This window comes from Chlamydotis macqueenii, chromosome 1 (assembly GCF_036417535.1).
Source record: "Chlamydotis macqueenii isolate bChlMac1 chromosome 1, bChlMac1.mat, whole genome shotgun sequence".
Classification (NCBI taxonomy): Eukaryota; Metazoa; Chordata; class Aves; order Otidiformes; family Otididae; genus Chlamydotis; species Chlamydotis macqueenii.
This window is the reverse complement of record NC_141556.1, coordinates 115,796,000-115,820,859: the sequence shown is the minus strand read 5'-3', so window position 1 is coordinate 115,820,859 and position 24,860 is coordinate 115,796,000. Positions and strand designations below refer to the sequence as shown.

Below are 24,860 nucleotides of genomic sequence, written 5' to 3'. Positions count from 1 at the left end.
GCGGGCGGGAGGGGAGGGCAGGGCAGGGCCGGCGGAGAGTGGGAGCAGCAGTTGGTCATTAGCTCCGGTGGGTGCGAGAGGAGGGCGACCGGCACCGGGGCGGGCGGCGCCGCGCCCTCAGGGTGGGCAAGAAGCACCGGTGCGCGGCCTTTTCCCCCGTTCTCGCCGCCCCGCTTCCCGTCCCGCCGCCGGTATCCAGGGACGCGGATCGGTTGCTGCGGGGGAGGGGCAGCGGCTGCGGTGGCGCTAACGGCCTCCTCCTCCTCCTCCTCCTCCTCCTCCTCCTCCTCTCCCCCGCGCAGGCGCAGAGCGGCGCCGGCTCCGGCTCCGGCCCCGGCCCAGACCCCGAAATGGTGCGGCTGCACGTGAAGCGCGGCGACGAGAGCCAGTTCCTGCTGGAGGTGGCCGGCAGCGCCCGCCTGGCCGACCTGGCGCCGCTCGTCGCCCGCATCTACAACGGGAGGCTGAAGGTGCGGCGCCTCTGCTCAGGTACCGGGCCGCCGGCGGGCGCTGCCTCCGCTGTCCCCCGTGTGAAGGGGTGGGCTCGCCGCTTGCAGGGGCCTGGCAGCGAACCCCCGCCAAAAAAAAAAAAAAAAAAAAGCCAAACCGGGTGTGAATTCCCACCGTCTGGTATTTCAGTAGTCCTTGGTTTTTGGAGATCATACGGCTCTGAGCGTCCCGCTACACATAGCTGAAAATTCATCCGTGCCGTGAGTGAACTGCAGTATGTCCTGTCCCACAGTGGCTGCATAAATCCCTTCTGCCCAGAGGTGCACCCGATACGTGAATGAAATTCACGTGTCGCCTACTGCGTGCGTGGTGCGAGGCATCCACTTGCCATGCGAGGGAGAGTCACTGGATGTGTCTAACTTAGTCATAGAATCATAGGATGGTTTGGGTTGGAAGGGACTTTTAAAGGTCATCTAGTCCAAGCCCCCTGCAAGGAGCAGGGACATCTGAGAGCCCTGTCCTACCTAGCCTTGCGTGTTTCCAGGGATAGGCCATCAACCACCTCTCTGGGCAACGTATTCAAGTGTTCTACCACCCTCATTGTAAAAAACAATGTTCCTGATGTCCAATCTGAATCTGCTTCCTTCTATTTTAAAACCATTACCCCTCATCCTATCCCAACAGGCCCTGCTGAAGTTTCTCCCTGTCTTACCTGTAGGGTCCCTTTAGGTACTGGAAGGCCCTGGAGCCTTCTCTTCTCCAGGCTGAACAGCCCCAACTCAGCCTGTCCTCACAGGAGAGGTGCTCCAGCCCTCTGATCATCTTTGTGGCCCTCCTCTGGACCCTCTCCAGCAGGTCTGTGTCCTTCTTATGTGAGGGGCTCCAGAGCTGGATGCAGTTCCTCCAGGTGGGGGGTCTCACCAGAGCGGAGTCCTTTACTTCTATTCAGGAGTCGGCATTTGAAAAATACTTACTGTTTGTCCCTGCTGACCGTACTTTGGTTTGCATTACGGATCAGCCTGCGAACTCATGAACTGAGATTCCCTTCAGGTGAGGCTGACCTGAAGGGTGCAGCCTGTCTACACCTGCTGTGCTCCAGCCACAAATACGTGTGGTGTGTATGAGGCCGTACTGAGGCTAATCTGAAATGTAAAAATTCCAAAACCCAGACACTATGCTTACCATGTTTTCAGCACTCACTGTTTCTACAGATCTGCTGCTGTTGCTCTACCGTACTTGCTAATTTAGTGTTAGCCTTTATGTTTTCATGTGGGTGCCTATATTCCCGACCACGGGAACAAGATTGCTATTTCTTGGGACTTGGGGTATGTCTGTTGTGGTGACGGTAAGGAGGCTGGAGGGCCTTCAAGGAAAGGAATCTCTGAAGTGGGATGACAGCTGGATAAGTTGTTTTAGGGGAAAGTAGTGAGTGTCGCTTGCAGGCCGTGGATCAGATGCTGTAGGCTAGACAACAGGGTTAGGAAACTGCATCTGCACACCCTTTGTTCTCACTGCGTGACACTGGATGGGTAACCAGCGTTTACACCTCTCTGTTGCCTCAGCTAGAGCTATCCTGGACTGTTCATTCTTGCTTAGACATAAATTACTCTAGAGACTTTTGTTTATTTTTTATTTCATACTGGATGTGAATCTGACCCTTTGGGTTAGGTATAGCATAGACAAAGCTATGGTAGTCCAGTTACATATTTTCTCAACTGCAAAGAAATTCATTACTTTGTAGCAATCAAATGTTTTTCCATTTAAAATAAAATTGCTTTCCCAAAAGTACTTAGAAAAAGGAATATGCAGTCAGCTAAAGCTGACAGAGGAAATACCAAAAAGAAAAAGTGTATGGCCAGCAAGTATTGTCTAAGTTGGCATACCTACACTGTGTCATTTGTTAATGTTTCGTATGTATGTTAAATATGTTAATTATAATGTAATTACGGCACATATAGCTATATATTCATGTGTCTATGTATACACCTTAGTATTTATTCCATATACTTAGCTCTTTAGCAACTGAAGGCTAGGAGTAAGTTTTGCCTGTGTGTACATAATGTGAAAGGCTTTTGTAAATGATATGTTCTCAATAACACAGATTTTTAATGTTGTTCTCTAAACGCTTTGAAGAGATGGAGGAGCTGGCAGAGCATGGTATTTTCTTGCCTTACAATATGCAAGGACTGACAGATGAGCAAATCGAAGAACTGAAGTTAAAGGATGCGTGGGCAGAAAAGTGTGTACCAAGTGGTGGAAGTGTCTTCAAGAAGGATGAAATTGGGCGAAGAAATGGACATGGTAAACCAGTCATAAATGTTTATTTCCCTGCAGACATAGATAACCTATAATGTAATGAGGAACATGAAAACCGTAATTCTGGACCTTTCACTTTTACCTCACCGTCCTGAAAAAAAGGAGTAGATATTAATTATACGTATTTCAAGCCAGCACGTTAGCTGGCTTATGTTTCTTTACTAATTATAAAAATAATCCTATAAATAAACTCTATTAAAGGTCATCGTAGATTTGTTTAGTAGTAGCTATTTCAAGAGCCTGCTTTCACAATAGATCAGCTACAGTATCAGTTACCTACATGCGTTTTCTGTCTTGGATTAGGGCCTGGTGTAATGTTGATTTAAAAGCCTAAGTAGTAGTGTATCTCTTCAGCACATATGTTATTTAACTTTGCAACTGTAGTACTTGGAAGTAAACTCCAAAGATAAGTAAACAACTATCAGAAGCAACTTTGTTTCACTTTAATTTATTCTCCCCATTTGTAAAAGCATACTTAGGTACTATTTTTCTCCAGATGCTCCAAGATACCTTAACAGGTTGTTTTTGTAATATTTCTCCTTTTTTTCTTGTTCACTGTCACTCATACTTACTGAACTCACTCCTGTCACTTTTTCTTTCTGCAACTCCAGCCAAGTGGTTTTGCCTTAGCACTTGGTATGTCTATCGAGCACCACTTTAGAGTCAAGAGCATGAGGACTGAAGGCACAGAAGAGATCGCGACTGTCTTTCTGCTGTCTGTCCCTGTATTCCTGACACCACAACAGCCGTTGTCGGGTCAGCGGCCCTTTAGATGCTGGTTATAGGGCAGCTCAGTTGAGGAGGAGTCTTTGCATAACTTAGTCTTAACTTGTACGCAAACAGCTTACTCCAAGTGTCCTATTTTGGGGAAAATAATTCTTCTAACACAACACATTGCTCAATCAAATTTAAGCCTTTGCTGAGCTTGATGAAGAGCTTGTGTTATAGTGAAATGTTTTCCCTCCTAACTTTGTTCTCAGAAATAGCTGAGTGTCTCGTACGTAGGCATGCAGACAAAGCCTGTCTTGTTTGGCATGGTTGTGAACAGTGTCAGGCCTTACAGTAAAAATTTGCAAGCAGTGTTAACGCAAGGACAGTACCACTTGTAGTTGTACTTGGGCGTTGATTTGTTAGTGGGAGGACAGCTTTGTAATATTAACAAAGTTACAATATTGAGCGGGACATAAATGTGGGCCAAACTAAGTACCATCCGATGATGCATTTGAATGTTCAGCTGTGAATGAGCATGATTTAATTGGATTTTTGGTTTTGAGAAGAGGCTTTTTGTAACAATTAAAACAGGTGACTGTTTTATGAAATATGAAATGCACGTTGTATTTGCAAAACTGTGTTTGCTGTTAGATTGAAATTTTAATTGGAAAAAAGTCATAAAACTCCAAGCTCCTGTCCCCTTTTATGTGCATCTGCCAGCACAGCCCACAATAGCTGTACGTACGGCATGTAAAAGGGACTCTTGGTTTTGGTTGTGCTGAGTATGAGATTATGGCTCTTACTTTCTATTCACTATTTTTGTCCCAAATTAAGTTCCAAATACAAATCAAATGTCTTTGTGGAAAAGTATTTCTCCCAGGAGAAATACTGTTTCGTTTCTTAAGTTAGGAAGAAATATGGCAATGAACTGTCAAACTGGTAAATAGACTGCAACTTAGTAGTGTCTCTCCTGCTTTATGGTTTAACAATGTTTCATGTATTTACAGTGGAGAATAACCTGGACAAGTTGTTGGCTTGGTTTATTTATAGTAAGTGTAGAGTATTAAATGTGTTTTTCTTCTTTTTAGCTCCAAATGAAAAAATGCAGCAAGTTATAAAGAAGACAATAGAGGAAGCCAAGGCTTTAATCTCTAGGGTAAGTTTCCTGAAGTTGCATGTGGTATATGGGACTTTCTTAATAGATGCTCTGTGGTTGGGCAGCTTTAGAAAACATAGAGTTTTTTCAGTGCAAGGGCTAACAATCTTTGAGTACTATCATGAAGTGATGTGAATAGTCTGATAAAAACTGACATTTCTGTTAGTGATTTTCTTAATGGCTTTTGGCAAGCTTGTTCAACAAGTTAAGGAATCAGATATTGAACTCCAAGTGAATGCTGGCAACTAAGACCACACTGAATGATTAAATCGCGTTTAATTTTATCCACATGCTCTTAATTTACTGTTGATGCATTCTTTAGGCAAATACTTGTCGTGCTTTCTGGTGAAAAATTAACTGCATTCTGTGATGTTCCTGGAGTAAAATATCTTTTTGAGTTTTATGTATAATTAATTGAAAAATGTGTTCTAATCTCTTAGATTAGGCCTTGGTTTTACAAGCACTTGGACTCGTGCTGAGTCCCGATGAGTTTGTGTGTTTAAAGATAGATGTGAGGGTATGCCCTGATGGGACTACAGTCTCAATTATTTCATTTTGCTTTACCAAATCTGTAGATGCTCTGTAATGTGTCTCATATTACTTTGAAACATAAATTAAGTAATATGTATTATGGGATTGCTTTTTTGTAAACATCTGCAAGTAATTTTCTTCTCCCCACCCCTACAATCCTGGGAATTGGTATGTGTGGAGCTTTAAAACAGCTTTAAACCAGTTATGCAAACAGATAATGTTACTGCATTTTTAGTGTTGCCTATGCACTTAAATTGGCCTTCGTGGCTGTTTTGTTGCTGATATCAGTCATTTAGATTGAGTAGCTCAGTGTTTCCAAAGGCCTCATGGAGGCAAGCAGAGGAGCTGCCCTGTCGCCTGGCAGCGCTTCCAGTGCACCGAGTTGCAGCAGACCTTTCCTGAATTGAGGCAGGATTTCAGCGAAACTGTTCTGAGTCATACCAAAGTCTACGCAAAATGAGAGATGTTTCAGATTAAAGCTTCTGGACTGTAAAGGTTTTCTCCAGATGGACTTTTTTTTTTTTCTGTTGGATTGCATCTCATCAACTTCATTTTTAAACAGGGAGGAAATTAATAATATGTCGTTTTACTTCTTGAATAAAAAATATCTGCAGACCTGGTCTCCACTTTACAAGTCTTCCTGAGTGAAACTTCCAGCTATATATCGTGTTGTCATTTACTGAAAAAATGCCACACTGCGTGCTGGCTTACTCCAGAAATTACTGCCATTCACTTGTGAATGAAGTTAAGGATAGTTTGTGAAGTGTTTTTTTAGGTTCGTCGCTTTAGAATGATGAAAATCAAGAAATATGCCTGTATATTTAAAAAAAAAAAAAAGATTGATCATCTGAGATGGAGAAACTAATTGTACTTGCCAGTTAACTAGTTTATGAATGTCCACAAGGAGGCAACGTTCTCTCACTCTTTTTTTTTAATAAACATTACTTAAAATGTTCGAACTGTTAAATCCATAAGCAAAAACTTTATTTCTTCTCTTCCAGATGTGTCTTGTTTTTCCTCTATCCATTGCAGTAGGGTTTGGAATGATCTCAAGTATTTGATCTTGCAGATCTCTGCATAAGCCATGCAATGTGCCAACCTTTATTCTTCTGCTTACATGTGCTCTATTTTTTCCCCGAAGTTTTAGGCCTCTTTTCTACTCCTCACTTGAATTCTACTGTTTTGAATCTTGTTTGTGAATCACAAGTACTTGGAACAAAAGACTCACCATCCAGTTTCTGTGGTCATATGCACTTACTTGAATGCCTGTATCCCACAGACATTTCTTACCAAACGCCTCCTGCACAATTTAGTGACGATCTTTTTCTGCGCCCCCCCAGTGTAAGCAAGCTAAAAATGGAGGGGGCAAAAGTGTAGCGATGTATTCAGAAGTGGATAGTCAAATGAGAAAATTTGCACTAATAACTTTGTGCAGCCAGTTAGCTTTGCTCAAACATCCCGCTGTTGAACCTTTTAACTGACTACAAAGCAAAGTCTTCCTCCATATTTTTTTAATTTACCAATGATCCCTGTCTGTATTTCAGAAACAAGTTCAGGCCAATGTGTGTGTTAATATGGAGATGGTGAAAGATGCATTGGACCAGCTCCGAGGGGCTGTGATGATTGTGTATCCAATGGGATTGCCTCCACATGATCCAATTAGGATGGAGTTTGAAGATAAAGAAGACTTGTCAGGAACTCATGTATGCAGTAATGTATTTGGATTATATGTAGTAGCTGGGTTAAATATGTGCTATGCTGTTCTCCATTTTGTCAGTGAAGGTTGTTTTCATTTGCGTGAAAAATTTTGTTTAATATTTTTATCTGATAGGTTGTGTAAAAGCACACTAATAGCTTAACTGGAAATAAGATAAATGAAGTTTATTTCCGGTTACATACAAAGTTCAGGTAAGTCTGGGACTCGTTTTAAGTAGCTTGTCATTTCTTTCTAATGCCAGTATTGAGAATTTATTACCCAATGTGTTTGTTAGATCAAGATTGAATGGAATATGAACAAAATGCTGTAGATGAGTATGAGGAGAAGGTTGTAGCAGAAGTATAGTGTAAAATTACACTGTGCTTTCTGTTAGGAATTCCAGAAAGATTTTCCCAGAAAATGTTTCTGGTTTTGAAAAAAAAAGAAAAAAACCAACACCCTCCAACACTTCACCTCGTTTGTTTATTTGTCACAGGCTGGACTTGAAGTTATAGAAGAATCAGAAGCACAATTATGGTGGGCAGGAAAGGAGTTGAAAGAAACAAAGTTGCTCTCTGACTATGTAGGCAAAAATGAGAAAACAACCATTATTGTCAAGATACAGAAAGTAAGTATTGCTGGGAGATTTCTTTACAAGTTATTCACCTGTGGCTGTCTAATTCTCTGTGGAAGAGAATTGTCCGTAGGTGTATAAAATGGATTAGATTACTTCCAGCTTGAGTGTCTTAAAATTTAACATCTATTTTAAGGTTTTAATTTATTATATACTAAGTTTTTCTTTAGTGAATCCTTTGCCTGCTGTCAGTTAAATACTGTAGTTGCTATTACTTGCTCCATAGCACTTTTCTAAAGTACAGCAAAGAGGTATTTAAAAATAGATGAAATACAAACTGAAAAGTTAAAAAAAACCCCTCAGGTAGCTCTCAGTTCTGTCTCAGTGCAGAGCTCGGAACAGACCCAGTCATTCAGCCTGTGCAGTTTTTCTAACTGTACTTCTGAATGTTTTTGTTTCCACATTCTGGCCTTTAAAAAACATTAAAACTGTTTTGTACATATGTAGTGTGGATACCTCTCATCCCCTTTTCGGTCTGTTCTTTGAAAGTAAGTGTCTGTAACTCAGTATTGCTGCCTGTGATGCCCTCAGTTTCTTGACAGCAGGTCCTCAAACTGTTTCAGTTGCCTTGGAAATGTGGACATGCCTCCTCTTCGAGAGGACATGGGTTGTGGAAGAGCCTGAGCTTACACCCTCTTAAAGTGGTCAGTGAGAACTCACTGAGTGCTGGAAGGAAAAAAAAAGCTGCTGGGCCTGCACCACCCAGTTGCGCTGTCAGCTGCAGCTCACCTAAAGCTTCCAGCTGAACTTTTCTTAAAGAGATGAGACTTTCCAGTCATCAGATGTGGTGAAGCAGAAGAGGCCTTCTGTATTAATTATGAACACAGGTCTGAGTCATCCTCTCGAGTAATGAGCTAAAATGAGGCCAAGATCTCCTGCTGCTTCTCAGTTTATAGACCTGATGCTTCAGCAAAAGTGTATACTGGTGTCTGATGCGATGGTCATGTTCTTGCAATATCAGAGTTAGCACCAAGCTACTGGGACTGTTCATTATTTTTTTGGACAAAGTGATTTTGTACTAACTGCAGTTGTGTTCATCTCTGGTGAGAATGCCATACTCAAGGGAGGACTGTTTGGTGTTTCAGTTCACTTTGTCAGAAGATGCTTATGCTGTTCGTGTGGATCTGTCTATAGTGTATATATAATACCATGTTCAAAGGGTGCTTTTGTGAATGTCAGATGTCTCAGAGTACTTTTCCATGGCTCAGAATTATTCCAGGGATGCATTTCACTTCCATGTCAGTGAGAGCTTCTCTGCCACAGAAAGCATTAAAGTTGATGGCAGATGTTATTATCTGCAGGTGTCTGCAATAGAATTCCTCAAAGATAAGTCAAGTGATGTATCTGTTGGTCATTTAGAAGATGAGAATTGCTTTCTCTTTCCTGTCAGGGTGACTGAAAAATTGTGTGACGACTCAACAGCCATTGAAGTGTAGGCTCCCAGGAAAGTTGTCTTACTGTTTCATTAGTTGATGGACCTCTTCAGAGAATGCAAAGTAGTACGATGGTTTTCTGTGTGACAAGGGATGCCTGCATTCTTGGATTGGAGAGCTTATTTAAACCACCTCAGACCCTTTTTGTTCCAGAGAGGATTCACCATCTCCACTCAAACTGTTCTGTTTGCTGTTGTTGACAATAGCTGTCATCAGCCATTTTCTGCTGCGTGCATAATTTCTTCCATGAGGACAGTTGCCTGGGAAAAAAAAATATTTTATTTGTAGTAACAAATTTATTTTATTTGTAGTGTTTTGTAACTGCCTTCTCTGCTTTACTAAGTCATATGCCATCTTGAGTCTGTATTAGCAGGGGAGCTAAAGATGGATGGACCCATCCTGAGACATTTAGAAAGGCCTTCAAGCAGAGAGATTTATTATGTCTTTTAGAGCGGAAGTTAAGTAAAATAGATTCAATCTTGTTTTCTCCTTCCATTGATGTCCACAAAATTGACAGCATGACTCAGATGCTGAGATGAAAAACTAATTCTCACTTGAATGCAGCAGAAGTTTCTCAGCATTTATTTTCCTGTCCTGAGGGACCTTATTAAGTTTGAGAAATCCTATTGTATGAAGAAAGATTTTGCTATCTTTGCGTAGCAGCTTCTCTTTTGTATCGCAAATGGCATCATAAATAAAATTTACGATTTCCCGTTCAGAAAGGACAAGGAGCTCCAGGGCGTGAACCTCTGATTAGTCATGAAGAGCAAAAACAGATGATGCTGTACTACTACAGAAAGCAGGAGGAACTTAAGGTAACAGTGTCTTTTTACTACATGTGAGCTGTGCTGTTGTAGTCACTAACCGCAGGCTATGCTCCTTACTGCCTTCTTAATCTTTTGGTTCTGTTTACAGAAACTAGAAGAGGATGATGATGACTCATTTCTAAATGCTGAGTGGGCAGACAACCATGCTTTGAAAAGGCAATTTCATGGTGTAAAAGACATCAAGTGGGGGCCAAGATGAAGCTCTGCTAACACCTTTTTGCCTCTTTCAGCTGTTTGGTTGATACACTTGTTTGCAACGAGGAGTTGTGTTGTGTGCAGTAGATTCTTCTGACAAAAGTTGAAATTGTTACTTCCTTAGCAGATGCTTGTTTCAGTCTTAGGTTTTCAGTAAAATTTTACATTTCCATAACTGTAGCAGCAAAGAATGGAATAAATCCTGTTGAAGTTTGCTATTTTATTAGAAACTTGTAATTTGAATATTGAATTATTAAGCTATTTCATAGATAATATACCTAGTAAATATGCACTAGAATGTTTGGTATTGTTTTGAGTGTTCTTCATGCTTTCTTCCTGAGTCTGTAGAAGATACTTTATTTTATAAGAAATTTATTTTATAAGAAATCAGTTTTCCCAGGCTAATCCAGTGAAAGTGATTTTTGTGTGCTTATTTGCATTTCAACATAGCTAATTCCAAACTATAGTCTAAATGAGTTGACCTCTTAACAATCGTTTAAAGGAAATATTTTTGTATAAACACAAATAACACAGAAATCCTTGCGGAATGCTTTGTTTTCATTCTTTTGGCTTAGTTTTCGTTGATATTGGAAGCCAACCTATTGATCTCATTCAGTTTAACGGGCTGTTAGCCATGATGCCATTATATAAAGATTGACAGAAATCTGTTTACAAAAGTAAGCATCGTTTGCAAGTAGATTGGATACAATAAACCCAAGTTTAATAGGGCAAGATCTCTAAGGTAGAAGTACTTCTAAGATTATGACTGAATTAGAAGTGTTTACTTTCTAACAAATCAGCATTTTAAAATGAAAAAACATTAAATTTGTCAGAGAGTGTTACCACTATATGCTTGATGTTTGGGATCCTGTTACTGCTTCTAAAATGTATCATCAGTCAGTTCTGGGTTCAAGGCTAACAAAGGCATGGCTAGTAGACTTGAAGCACGTGTTGTGTCTGTTTTTGAAGGGAGTATTCTGATTTGGGATAGTGTATGACTAATGGATAATTACATCTGTAGAATTTTCTAGGTAGATAATTAATGCTTAGAAACAAGTTGCTCAAGTTTTACATGCTTAGACTTCTGTATCCTTAAAGGAGATGCTTTTCTATGAAGGCAGATGTGCGTCCTCGTCAGGTCACTGAGCAGTGGAAAGCCAAGGTGCACGGGAAATTCTGCATGAGGAACAACTGAGTGTTTTAAGAAGTGGTGAAACGATGTGGGCACTAACAGCCAACAACTAAAATGATGTCTTTGTTCACACCCCAAAGCAGCTCTCCCTAGGGCAGCAGGGACTTGAGAAGGCCCAGCTTTTCTGTTCTGCAGTGCAGAAGGGCAAGCCAGCTAAGGACCTTGATTTTGTCGTTTGCAATAGGCTTCAGAATACCAAGTTGCCCTTGCACACATCTGCTTTGTTTCCACCTGAGCCCAACTAGATCATGTTTGCAAACTCCATCAGTCTCAAGAACAGACTCATCAGCATGTAGTTTATGTCAAATTTTAATGTCAAATATTTTTTGCAGGTGCTGTGTTATGGCACTGTGCTGCTAGGGCTGCTCAGCAACTCTGGAAGCCAGATGGGTTATGTTTGCTGTCTGAGTTTACACTCACATTTGACATTTTTCGTTGATATTTTTTTGTCTTATTCATGCCCTAATCCTCATGTCAGGAGGGCTTTGTGGCAGAGACACTTGAAAACACAAATGTCTGAGATATTATCAGCCAGAAGCTTCCTGCCTTGCCAAACCTGCCAGTGCAACAAGATGGAAGTAAATTCTGTGGCCATTGACTGTCCCCTAAAAACACCTGGCTGTGGCTCTCCAGGCTCGCAAATCCCAGTACTGCTGGCTTACATCTCTCTGCTTGTTTGAGTCGTTAAATAACAAAACGAAAGTGTTTGCTAGGTTTTTTTTCCCATTGCAATGAAAAAATCATCATTAAGTATTAGTATGCTTGAAGAGATGCTGATCAAGTTGAGTGTTTGTTGAACTCTCTGCTGGAAGACTGACTACAGAAGAAAGAATTAATGCCATCAACTGTTAATAGTGTTTTTACTTGAGTCACTGGTTCTTTTAGGAAAGTTTGATGTCTTGAATATTCTTGAATATCAACTTTACAGTAACATGGGTTTTTTACAAAAAAAAAACCCTCAGTATGTAGGATTTTTCGAAGCTGCAAAACTTGAAATATTTTATATTTAAGAACTACTTGCAGTTATTTCTATGTGGCAAAAAAATAGAGTGTGTTTTAACAGAACACTTTGTTCTAGCACTTGTCAGATAAAAATCAATGTCCTGTACAATTCTTTGGAGATTTTTAACCATTCTCATAGCTGAAGGCTCTTTTCCTAATGTGCTCCTTTGTTCTCATCAAACGGTGAAGAAAATCTAGAAATAGTTCATTTCTTAATATCACTAGCATTGCAACCCCAGTGGTATGGTGAATGTTCTTGATCCATAACTGGGATGGGGAGCACTCAGTGAAATCATTATAAAATCGTAAAAGTAATTGATTTATTACAAAGATTGTTAGTCACCTAGCTCCAGCTCCTGATCAGTCCTACTGGTTGTAAGAGGCCCGGGTTGCTGGAGGTGTTGCTGTGGCTTTTAAGGGGGCTTCAGCAATATAAAACCTCTCCCTCTCCCCTCTCTCTTGTCATGCTGTCCTTAGTGGTTTCACAGGGATGTGTACGAGTGCTGTCTGAGGGCCCAAATTTAAAAATGGGTCCTGCCTTGAAAGTAATTATTTTGGTTGAGCAATTATATATATATATGCTTAAAAAAAAATCCTATTACTATTTATAGATTAATTACTTAGGGTTGTTGCGCATTTGTTTTCCTCTTTTCCAGCAATGTTCTGAAATATTTATGTCCTTTTGGCAGCCATAAGCTTTTAAAGCAAGCTGTGTGGCTGCCTGGCATATTTTGTATGCAGGGGGGAGTTATAACCTGGTGGTTCCCAAACTTAATTTCTCTATGGATCGCTTTGTTTCCTCCGCTGCTTGTGACAATGCTTCCCCTCCCCAAAATCTCATCTTTTCTGTTTAAGAAGCCAGCTGAGGATGGCCAGCTGTGCCATGTGGTTTTTGTTCTGCCGACCTGGGAGGGAGATTCCCGAAAGATGGACTGCCCATAACTACCCGAGGCGGAAGATCGGCTCTGGGATCAGGGTTGCAACATGACCTTACCTAGCAGGTCTTATTTATTGGCTGCGCACCCCAGAACAATTTCTTAGCGGGGGTACTTATTTGCCTGCTCCTCGTCATTTGAAAGTACTTTTTTTAGTTAGTCATAACCGCATTGAGCTTAGTGGCCTTGGCAGGAAGCTTCCCAGATGTTTTGGATCAGTTATAATGAATGCTTGAAAATATCCAACTGAATCCCTCTTACAAAATAGAGCTTTCATCTTAGATTAGTATTATTCTGAGGAGTTTGTTCTGTGGAGTCTCAGTCCTGTAAATAACTGAAGTCATCGTTGGCTTTTGGCCATTTGATTTCATGTCCTTGATACTAGGAAGGTATTCAATAGCAGAGGAGGCACAGTGAGAATAACGTAAGCAGTAAAGTATCTATAGTCCCCGGATCTCCTCGGCAAACCCCGCTGCACATCCACCACCACAATAACTGGTTTTCCGTGACAAAACCCTAGCACGTTGCTCGTGCCTTCCTCCCAGCAGTGTTCTCTCTGCTGCTGGCATTCGTGTCAAAGGAGCTTCAGAAGCTTTATTGCATTTCCAAGACTTTTTGAGAGTTATTGTTTCAGTGAAAGAGAGACTTTTGAACTACCATTATACGGAGGATTCTAAGGGAGGCATTTGAACAGGAACTTTGATTATGGTGCTTATAACATTAGTTCCTCTCTAAAAGTGAGGGAAAATCAGGCATAGGAAGTAAGTAATATAGAGGAAACTCTGATTTGTTCAACATACCTTTGACTGCTGTTCTCTGCTGTAATTGGCAGTTTTCTTCTTTAGCTGAGAAAACAGTCCATAGGATCAATGCTCTTCTGAGTTCTCACAACAGCATCTGTGGATCTGTTGGATTCATTTGTTGTGGCTGAAATGAAATGAACTTGCTGGAGAAAGATGAAAGAGTAGAGGAACAAAGGAAAGCCTATAGATATTTATATATCACCTCTAAAGAATTTGAGAATTATGAGATAGGAATGCCACACATACGTTCGCAAACATGTGAAAGCGTTTTATCTTTCTTCTAAACTGTTTATTTCTGGAAGTTTGATAGCAGACATGCCCTTCTAGAGGGAAAATCCCTTCTCTATCACAGGGGACACACAGCGGAACGTTGCTGAAATGTTTATTTTGTGGTCATATCACCATCCTGATTAATGGCAATTTGTATTATGTGTTGTGAGAACTGCTAATGCCATTATAATCCTTAACATGCTACTGAGGTTTCCTTCTACGGGAGCGTGAGAGGAAGCAAGGCACAGGCACTTGGTGCTGTGTGGACGTGGCTCCTGAGCCGCTTCCCTCCCTGGGTGATTGACTGTGCTCCCCAGGGTGCAGGACTGGGTGGTGCTCCACAGGCACTGCTCTGCCCTGGGACAACACTGCTGTTCCGGGCGTCTGCCTGCCCCGTGCCCATCGGTGGGTTCTCCTGACTCTGCAAATTTGTTTTCCTGTTTCATTTCACCGCATGAGGATCATGGGCAAAAGCCACGGGGGAGCTGAAAGTTGGCTGTTGTACTAGAAGGTCTTAAAGCAAGGTGAGCCTAGTGTACACAAAATGTTTTAAAATACTCTGGTGACATTTCCTCATTATTTTCCCTCTCTGTTCCCCTCTCCTCCACCCCACAAACCCTTGTGCTCAGTTGCAGGGTTTGCAAATGGCAGGAGGGGACTGTTGCCCACATGGCTGCAGAATGGGGCATTTGCAGTAGGCTGCCCTTGCTGCAGAGGTGACCCTGGGGGAGCGGTGAGCACCAAGTCCTCAACTCTGTGCTGGAGGTGGGTGCCCAGTGGGCGCAGGGAGCTGGAACTGCTGCTTTTGGCAGCACTGATGTCCTGCCAGGATGCAGCTCTTGTTCCTGCTCAGCACTGACAACCATGGGAGCCTGCAAAGATCTGGTCTGATGGGGCCAGAAAGCAGAGGACACCCACCAGGAAGGTCTCCCTGCCAGGATTTCCCAGCTGCTGGTGACCTCCAAGCCTGTGTGCTTTGGCAGGACTGTCTTGGAGGAAGATGCAATGAATTGCATCCACCTGCTCAGCTGTCGTTGGGAGTCACCAAGAGCAGAGTTTCCGCCTTTCCTCCAGCTTTTCTGTCCTCACCCACCATCTTGGGGTGTGGGTGAGGCAGCAGCGGTGGCCTGGGGTGCCCACGGGCTGTCCCCTCCTTGCCACCCAGCCCTGGCTGGCCACGCATGCTGGGGGCGCGACCGTGCCTCAGCCACACCCACCTGCCTGCCTGTGTCGAGGGCTGCGCGCGTCCTCGTCCCGCGCTCTGGTGAGTACGGGCCGTACAGAGACTACAGCAGGGTTGTGTTGAGAATGAGGAAGTTCATAGCAAAAATAGGAAATTTGACACTTCCTTCAGGAATAATAAAAGGTAATTATTGTTTTATTCCAAGAGTTACGTTTGTGGGACCAGCTCTCAGCAAAGGCTGAGTAACACAGCCAAGTACTTAAGATGTTGCAATTAAAAAATGTTGTGTGGGGCTTTTTTTGCCCCGATAATCAGCATACAGCCGCCACTCTTGCTAGTGTGTCAGGGTCTGCAGGCACCGCTGTGTAAGCGGTGTGATATTTCACACCAGTTCTGCTTCATCTCTCCCCCAAGTGACAGCTCCTGCAGTTAAAGGATTCAACCCATAACTGTCCCCAGGGTGGTGGCCAGCTGTGAGTTTGCAGCTCTGTTTCCTCCTGCCTCTCCCTCCCTCAGCAACGCCCTGCGGCCTCAATTTGAGACAGGACGCTTCACCTATTTCCTGATGAGAGGTTTTTTTTCTGGAAACCTCCCTTTAAATTTTTGCTGCAGATAGGTCAGCAGGGTGGTGGAGTCACAATGTGGCCAAAAGGCTGGAGACTGAGGTTGTTGCAGCTTGAAAAGCTGGCTTCCAGGTGTGGTTGGAGCTGGCCAGAAGCTCTTAAAACCATTCAGGTTTGGGAGGCCATTTTGAGTGCTGGTCTTATCATGCACTTGGAGCAGGGCCTGGTTGTGAACTAGATCCAGCTTCAAAACTAGATCACGTTGCTCAGGGTCTTGGTTTTTCAAATGAAAAACAAACAGGCAGTTCCCCTGTGCCTGGACCTACCAAGGTTTCCTACAGATTTCTGTCTCCCAACTGGTTGACTCTACTGCATGAAGAAGGCATGAGCTCTGGCTGATGCTTTCAAGCTCTGGCTGCTTCAGGAGAAAAGGGACTGGGCATTACCATCATGTCTCTGGGTCTTAAAAATGCATGGTCTTGAAACGCAAGGGTCTTAACAAAGAGTCTAGGGAGTTGTATAGGGCTGGGTCAACGCTCACCCTGTGGCTGGCACACCTGTACAGCTGTTAATTACCCTGCAACAGGGACAGTTAATGGACAGTCACTGATGCACAGCCCGCCTTCCCCTGGATGCCTATTTCTCAGATGCCTTGTGCCTTTGAAGGCACGTTCCCGGCATCTGATGCCTGCCCAGGTTGTAAACAAGGTGTCACCAGAGCTGCTTGTACCTTCAGGCTGGGATTTGTCTCCCCATGAGAAGCCACAAGTCCTGCCATTTTCTAAAGTGCTGGAAAAGGAGGTTTTAATTACAGACTGGGACAACTACATGTTTGGGCTGAGTTGGTTTTTTTGCTTCTAGAAATGAGAACATGAGAAAACAAATCTGCCCCCCAGTGCTGAAGGAGATCCCTGGAGGACTTGGTTTGCCAGGGGCATCTCAGAGTGCCTGGACCAAGACCCAGGAGTCTGTTGGGGTGGTGGTGCTGAGGGGCTGGCAGGAGCCCCGTTTTCTCTTCATCTCTAAAAGTGACACTTGGCAACAGAGTGGGGAGCAGCCTCAGGACCACTGAAACGATGGGGTGAAGCGCAGCAGCAGACGGGGTATTTTGGGCACAGGCCTGGGCTGTATGGCGTGCTGGCATAGGGCTCCGTGTGCTGCGAAGACAGTGGGGCCGAGCTGCGCGCCTTGGCAGGGTCTCCGTGTCACTTCTGTGCTCCCAAACTGGAACTGAGCTTTCTGGAGCCCGAACCCCCATCTCCTCTGAGAGCAACATGGCTGCTGCTCCGGTGGTGCTTTGCAGGGCTCGTGCCAGCACCCACTGGAGAGTGACCCCCCATTTGCTTCATAGGATCTGAGTGGGCTTTGGAAGCTTTGGGAGCAAACCCACCGTAGACGACATCACAGACAATGTGAAATGCCCTGCCTTGGCCCATACTTGACTTCTCTATCACTCAGCCAGGCACCTTACAAAAAAAAGGCCAGTTTGTGGTCATTTAACCCCTCAGGCTCCCCAGCAGATTGAGCTGATGGGATGTTTTCCACACCTGGTTTAACTCCTTCACTCCTTGCTTGCAGGCCTATGGTTTTGCTTCCCCAGGTTGCTTCAGGCTCTGCCCTCGCCCCAGCTCGCCCCCAGCCCTGCCCACGCCTTCCTTCCCTGCCGCCCCGGCCACCAGCGCGCTGCCCCACCGATCACAGGTGCCTCCCGTGAAATCACTGAGGTGACGCCGGGGATTTTTGGCCGCTGCGTCGCACACAAGCGTTAGGCGCCACACCTGAGTGGCTGCTGATAAAAGGTGTGAGTTTCGGAAGGATTTATTCACTGCTTCCTGCAGCCTCACCCGGGGATTCCTGGGGCTAAACTCTGGCTTATTTCAAAGGCAGGAAGGGGAGTTCGAACAGCCACGCCAGCACCGCACATGGCCTTCCAGCAATTTTATGTGCTAATGCTGGGTCATATAATTTCCAAACACACGCCATTCCCCCAGCTGTGCGTGTAGCATCGACCTAATAGTTACAGCCACACAACCTGCAAGCTCTCCTTTGTAATGTTTTCTTTTTAGGCTGCTCTTCTGGGCGGTTGCAGGGATTTCACTGCTGAAACGTCACCCTGCTGCTAGCCCCAAATGCGCTCCCCGTGGCATTGCTGCTGCCCTGTGGCACCCTCCTCAGCCGTATTTCTGCCCCTAGCCTGGAAATAAAGTCGATAGCGGCTACGGCGTTTCTGCCTCTTGGTTTTTTTTCTGTTTACAGATCCCACTGATAACCAGCCAAATCAAATTGCTTCTCACTATTGCTCCTGTTCCAGAAAAGCGGACCTGCCACTGAAATGAGCCTGGCTCACCATGTGCGCTGTTTCTCTTCAACGGGCATGGGCTGTGTTCTCCCACACACGCGTGATTTGTGTGGACTTGGGTCTGGTAAATACGTTCCCCGTTAATTTTTACGGTTTCTGTGCTGGGTGCTTTTTTTCTGCAGAAGGTGTCACTGGAGAAAGATTGAAATAATTCAGTGTATGTTTCTCGGGTTTTTCCTTGTTTTCACTTCAGCTTCCAGACCTCCGTGAACAGCGGACATTTGGGAACAAGGTGAACCACTAATTGATAGCTTTGCCCAGTTAGACTTGGAAAGTTTATACAGAAAGAATAAAATAGCAACCCAAACTCAGACTATAAACAAGTCAGTCAAGTGAACAGATCCTGAGTGACGCTCAACCTCCCGGTCTGGAGCAAAAGCTGCTTTCCCTGCCCTGCCGAGTTGCTGGGGCTCATGATAGGGCTTTGCCACCACATTTGAGCACACATTTAAACAGACATGCATTATTAAGCACGTTTTTTCTCAAAACGCATTCCCAGAGGCTGTGAAATGCTCCATATTGGGAAACAGGCTCTTCTCCGGGACCAGCAGAAAGCTTTTACTGCCCGCCTGCAGCCTGTGGTGGCAGGCAGGGAGGAAAATCAGGAGGGAATCAGGTCTGTTAAGTCATTTACAGGCAAATATGCAAAGGTAACAGAAAAATAAACTGCTAATCTTCATTTTAATATAAAGGATCTTTTCCCTCCGGGGTGGGTGAAGTGGAGTATTTTGCAATTTTGCTCCAAGGAAGGGACTAACCTCAAAGTTACAGACTGGTTTCTGCTGATCTGCTGCCACTTTGGTTGCCTCATCACCAGGAATGAACACTCCTGTTTTCAACTGGGAACCTCAAAGCAGGACTATCACATGGAAGACGTGCATGGATGAAGTGAGCAAGACAACAGGGAAAGGATCTGTGCCCAGTGACAGGACCAGAGGCAACGGGCACAGACTGAAACAGAGGAGGCTCCACCTGAACATCAGGAAACACATTTTCACTGTGAGGACGACTGAGCACTGACACAGGTTGCCCAGGGAGGCTGTGGAGTCTCCATTCTTGGAGATATTCAAAAGGCACCTAACACAGTCCTGGGCAGCCTGTTCTATCTAGGTGGCCCTGCCTGCAGGGGACTTGGAGCAGATGCCCTACAGAGGTGCCTTCCAACCTCAACCCTTCTGTGAGTCTGTGGCCACCACTAGGACATGCTAATTCTACCTAGGCTTGAGCAAAGTAAAAGTCCAGTGGAAAGATTAACTCCCAGGTTTTGTTATGATGTCAGCTTCAGGACTTCAAACCTCACAGAGGCTTACAGATGAAGAATGAGGAAAGAAAATACACAATTTTTAGTGAGTATAAACATTAACTACTGGACAGATAACTTCCAAAAATAGATCAGCTGGAGATCAGCTGGCCTGTGGGCTCCAGGCTTTTCAGGAGGGAGTTACACTGGGGCTCAGTGTTTTGAGGAGACAGCCCCTGGGAGCCCCTGTCCTCAGCCCCGCTCGCTGTGCTTTGGAGCCCAGCCCACTCTCTGCAATTGAATGACAGCCTCTTTGGAGGGTGGAAGAAGAGGATCCGTTTTTTCACTACTGTGGTCTGTCAGCAGGGGGAATTTTTGGGATGTCGATCAGTCCCCTTTCTTTCTGACTGGGAAATGGGTGGCACCTGCCTTCATGAGGCAGGAGGCAGGAGCCAGCTCCTGACCAGAGCTGTCCCACACCTACTCACAGCAAAAGGAAAACCTGCCTTCTTCCACCCTCAGGACAAAGGCATGTTTTTTTTTTCCAGACCGAAACCTATTCATCATCATGCAGTGGCACAGGCTACAATGACTTTCTACTGGCAAGGGGGTGAGTCAAGTCCCAGCAGGCGTGCAGCCAGGCTCCTGGGCTGCGCCGAGCATTTCATGCAGTTTCCCGGTGACCTAAGCTCTCTGTCCGTCTCTTCAGCCTCTCTTCCTTCCGCTGATAGGATGCTAGTCACTGCTAAGATTTTTCCAGTTGGGCACGGAATCGCACCTTAGTCATTTGAGCAAGCCCCCTTCCTCTCTTTCAAGTTTTCCCATGCTTAATTCAACGTTGTATCACTAGGAAATGACGAGTCACGTCACTTTTTTCCTTCCAAGTGTTTCATACCACTTCACTCTACCTAGACGCACAACGTCTGAGCGGGAAAGCACAATGAACTCATGAAGTATTTCCAACAGGAAGTGACATTTTTCCTCCTTTTGTTCAGAAAATTCCCTATGGACTGCAGTTAAAATATTGGAGACATTTTATTTAAAGACAGGAAGGTTGTGTTTTCAACTTAGACACATTTCTGATTTAATTAAACCAAATCTGACTAGTCAGAACAATTTTCAAGGGAAGACTGCGAACTTGTAAAAAAATTCTGAGACTTTAATTTTCAGTCAAGTGTGGGCTCTAAACCATGCTTTAATACCAGAAAAATTAACACAGCATTTCACTTAGGAAGTGTTCTTAGTATGTGTCAACTTCAAGAGTCTTTTATGAAAGCAGGCATTTTGGAGCTCGTGCTTCACAAATTTGCCAGTATAGGTAGCAGCAGAATTACATGTCAGGCAGGTATCTTCTGATGGTGGAATGGTGACCTTGTCCTTAACAACATGCTATGGAAAGTTGACTGCAGATTGATTTTTGCCTTCATTTCCATGCTTCAGCAGTGCTTTTCTTCCTAGGGCTAGCCTTACCTGGTGGCTATATGTGCCTTAAAATAGAAGGGGGAGACTTGGAGATGTATCGTGAAATTTCTCTGTGCTGAAGTGTGCCTGACTTCTGCTGCTGTTACATCACCATCAAGAGGCCTGCTACTAAGGAAACCAATTTTCAGACTCCAAAAATTTTGACTGAAATACCAAGCACTTCTTTGCAGATTAGTTCCCAGACCTCCCAGCCCAGAGAGAGACCCTTCTTTCATATCTAAGTAACCGCATCACCTGGACTCAAGCAAGCAGAATTCAACCCCCTTGTAATCAGGATCACTGTTACCAGAAGAACGGGATCTATTAGGGAAAGGCTGGGTAAAGGAAACAGCAGAAAAGCTTCAAGAACCTGTGTTTAATTTTGCTTTGTCCTGCTCACACTATTAATTCTACTCACATTTCCCATCAATAGAGCATGCTCTTGTGTAATTTATGAGGTGCAACACACTGATTGGTAAGAAGTGCCAAATCCTAATGCAGAATAGGTTTCTCCATGTAGTGTTGCTTAAATATTTTTTTTCTTTTTTAATATTCCTTAACCTGCATACGGCAATTGATCCAAACTACAGTGAAACGTAATCCGTAACATAACATATCATAACATATCATAACTTAAAACTATGAAAGCTTGTAAAAGTATTTTTTCACAGAATGATTTATAGACAGTCAAGGGTTTGAAATTTTCCTTTTATTGCATATATTTCTTCTTACTTTACAAATAATTATATGCAGCGATACAAATGTTCCTTCACAGAAGGTACATTTCTTTTTTTAAAAAAAGAGGGCTAGGGCATCATCCAAAATAAGCCATTTATGGTTCGTTAATATAAAATGTATTCATATTTCTAGGAGGTGTCATATCCAAACCACTGTTCAGCCAAATTTCTTGCATGATCTGCTCCCTGCGCTCTATCCTTTCGGCCAGTTCTGCTGCCTCTGTTGAATTATAACCTGAGTAAGAAGGTCTGTAAAGTCCCACTACCTCATCCTGGACATCTGAATCGGAGGAATCTTCCTCCTCCTCCTCCTCTTCCTCCTCCTCATTTTCACTGCTGTTGTACACTCTGTCCCTTTCTGGCACTAAGGGCTCCTTCTTTCTGTGCAATTTCTGGAAGTCACTCAAGCATGACACGCGGACCACCAAAGCGCACAGCGTGAAGATCAATCCCACACAAACACTTGACACAAACAGGAGAGCGGCTCTTTCAGGGTGATCTGAAATCAGAAAGACAGTGCTTAAGCATTTTACAAACTCTGCCAAAGCCTAGCTACAAGAAAAGTCAGCTGTCATTTCTGAGACGTCCTCCATGACGTAGCCATAACGGTGGAGGGTGCTTGGGGGAAGGTGGGGTGTGGAGAGGCTTTTTCTAGCCATGCACCGAAACTGCCCTGCACTTGCAGTCTGAATACTCCATCTCTGGCTCGTCAAATTACTGTGCAAAAGTCCCAGCCTCTTAATAACATTATAAAATAACATCCCATCTTTTTAATAGCAGCTTACTAGCATTCTCAACCAGCTACCAGAAGCATACTCTTTTTTTAATTTTTCTTTTCCAGCCATCCTGCCAAAACAGGCCTTACCCTCACGAAGAAAGGGGCATGGGAAGAGCAACTCCGGGCTCCCCGGAGCCATGGCAGCATCTCCAAGCCAAGCTGGTGAGGGAGCATTTTTCATCCTTGACATGGTCTGAGATCACTTCTCAGTATAGCAACAAGTGAGACAGATGTGGAAACAGCCTCTCGATGGGTTGTAAAATCCAGCCCTGGCTGCTTGGGGAGTTGCTAGGAGGTCTCAAGGGTGGTGGGGTTTTGGGAGAGCTGCTGAGGGGAGCCGGGTGCTGCTGGCAGGGACAGCCTGTCTCGCCATACTGCCAGGCTGCGGCTGCCCTTTGAGCTAGCAGGGAAAGCTCTTGCAAAGGCTGTGGGATGATGCTTGACAGCTGAGTGGTTCTTGCCATTTTCTAGACGAGCAGCAATCGTAGCTCCAGAAGCGTTTCTCAACATCAGCCTTCACTCACTTCCAAAATTCATGACTTCTCCTGTGGTGTTGGAGATCTGGGGATCACGAATTTATTTGCCTGAACAAAATTTGCCTTAGTGTTGCTAAGTCACAAAACCCGCCGTGTCCCATACCGGAGAAGTCTTGAGTTTGGTGTTATTTTTTTAATGCCCCTTGATGATCCTTATACGTACGCAAACCAACACTTCCAAAAATGGGTATCTCCAGTGCTGCTCCCAGATCAGGACCAGGTTTTCAAAAATACTAAACAACCAACAGCCCCCATTGAAAATACTCATTAAAAAAAACCTTGGCTGCAGTCTCTAAAAGAGCTTGGATCCTTCAAGATGGAAAATATTCTATAAATATCAAATATGCTACGATTGTCCCATCCACAAAACTGTGATTATATTGTTACTATAAACATGGGATTACCAGCTGTGACCTTCTGAGGTGATCCTCCCTTTGCCCGAAATACCACAATCTAACGAACCAAACAATCTCAGCCTCATTTTCCTACCTCTAATGTATGCAAATGTAGCCAAGGAGTTGCTAACGATAATTCCATCTTTCTTTGGAAGTCTTGATTCCTTTGGATCAAGATCGACACCTGTGACACGAGGAGGTAAAGCAAACTCAATCATACCATAGATGATGAAACTACTAAACTGACATTCACCCAGTAACTTTTAAACTAACAAGTCCACCTAAAACACAGGCAAGGCCAGTGCTATGCTGCAGGAACCTTGATGAACATCAGACCAAACAATGGTTCATAAATAAATAAATATTGAAATAAAGTATAAATAACAAAGTATTGAAAATATTGAATATCTAGGAAATTGCAAATTTATTTAAAATAATCTATTACCAAGTGAAACCCCTTGCCTACTCCCATTAAGGTTGCTGAAATAATTTTACTTCATTAAGCTTCACAGCTTTCAAATGGACTTCCCAGCCCAATCACTGCAGTACGCTCCCGTTACTGATGACAGCAAATATGCATTAGCCACATCATTAATTTTGTTTGCCTTTAAGAAAAGCAGGTGTTGGCATAACTCTTAAAACACTGAAACAACTACAGTTTCATTTTTACTCTTCCCATGGTTCAGTTAAGGTTAGAAGACAGCCGGCTGGTCATGGGTAGGTCTGGCCAGGTCACTTGTTTTGCAGAGGTGCTGTGATAGCAGGACCGTGCTCGCCAGGTGCCGTCCTGCTCCCAGCCCATCACGCTGCCCTCCAAGGGGAAGAGCAGCTGTTTCAGCAGGGTTTCCGTTACCTCGTCCCACCTCCCTCAGAGCAAGCTCTGCAGTGGGAAAGCATCCTGTTTCCATCAAAGACAAAGGAGAGCAGCAAACCATTTTTTCTTTTTTTGGATGGTACGTACCATCGTTCTGTTTGACGGAAGACTTGCTATCGGTGACCAGAGGGTTGATAGCCGTGAGGATAAATTTAGGAACTGAAAAGACAGAAGACAAATTGTGTACTGGTAGTTTTAGGAACCAGATCCCCAGTTAATGACCAATCCCACTGCTAACCCTGGGTTTATTAATTGGGTTTCCAAGAGTGGTATCGAAGGGATCAGAGCAGGTGGCTGTGTCCGGAGCCAGCATAGGCAAGTGCCAGCCCTGCCAGTCTGCAAGCCTGATCCGGGTGCTGCAGCCAGCTTGAGCTTCCTCGGTGGCCCAGAGATGCTCCCTCACAGCCAAAGGCCGGGACATTTGCAGAGGTGGTGCGTGGTGCAGCCCCAGGCAGAGCTCTGCTGCTTATCCCCAGCGCACCGGCCCTGCTTGGGGCTGCTGTCGCTGCCTGCTGCGTTGCCTTGACTTTTGCTAGCCTAGTTATACTCTGACCCTGATAGCTGGCAAACGCCCCAGAAGGGC

At 44.1% G+C, this 24,860-nt stretch overlaps 2 protein-coding genes across 7 annotated transcripts in view; one reads left to right on the top strand and one right to left on the bottom strand.

The window, feature by feature from the left end:
* Positions 1–43: 43 nt before the first annotated feature.
* CFAP298 (cilia and flagella associated protein 298) lies at positions 44–10,497 on the top strand. 4 transcript variants are annotated; one of them, XM_086764607.1, is made up of 8 exons: positions 44–67; positions 303–489; positions 2,584–2,751; positions 4,566–4,633; positions 6,709–6,867; positions 7,357–7,488; positions 9,647–9,742; positions 9,843–10,497. In XM_086764607.1, the coding sequence occupies exons 2-8, from the start codon at positions 351–353 to the stop codon at positions 9,951–9,953; spliced, it is 873 nt and encodes a 290-aa protein (XP_086620733.1). In that variant the 5' UTR covers positions 44–67; positions 303–350; the 3' UTR covers positions 9,954–10,497. The 4 variants fall into 4 exon arrangements, with proteins under 4 accessions (XP_086620733.1, XP_086620739.1, XP_086620727.1 ...); XM_086764601.1 differs by lacking the exon at positions 44–67 and adding an exon at positions 98–122; XM_086764619.1 differs by lacking the exon at positions 44–67 and adding an exon at positions 1,169–1,305 and having other exon boundaries at positions 359–489.
* An 11,154-nt stretch (positions 10,498–21,651) lies between these two features.
* The window catches only part of EVA1C (eva-1 homolog C), a 39,754-nt gene continuing 36,545 nt past the window's right edge, over positions 21,652–24,860 (bottom strand). For all 3 annotated transcript variants that reach the window (XM_086764584.1, XM_086764577.1, XM_086764590.1), the window contains 3 exons: positions 24,365–24,436; positions 23,498–23,587; positions 21,652–22,193 (listed from right to left, as the gene is read on the bottom strand). In XM_086764584.1, the coding sequence (XP_086620710.1) occupies positions 21,790–22,193; positions 23,498–23,587; positions 24,365–24,436 (566 nt within the window). In that variant the 3' untranslated portion in view covers positions 21,652–21,789. The remainder of the gene's footprint in view (positions 22,194–23,497; positions 23,588–24,364; positions 24,437–24,860) is intronic.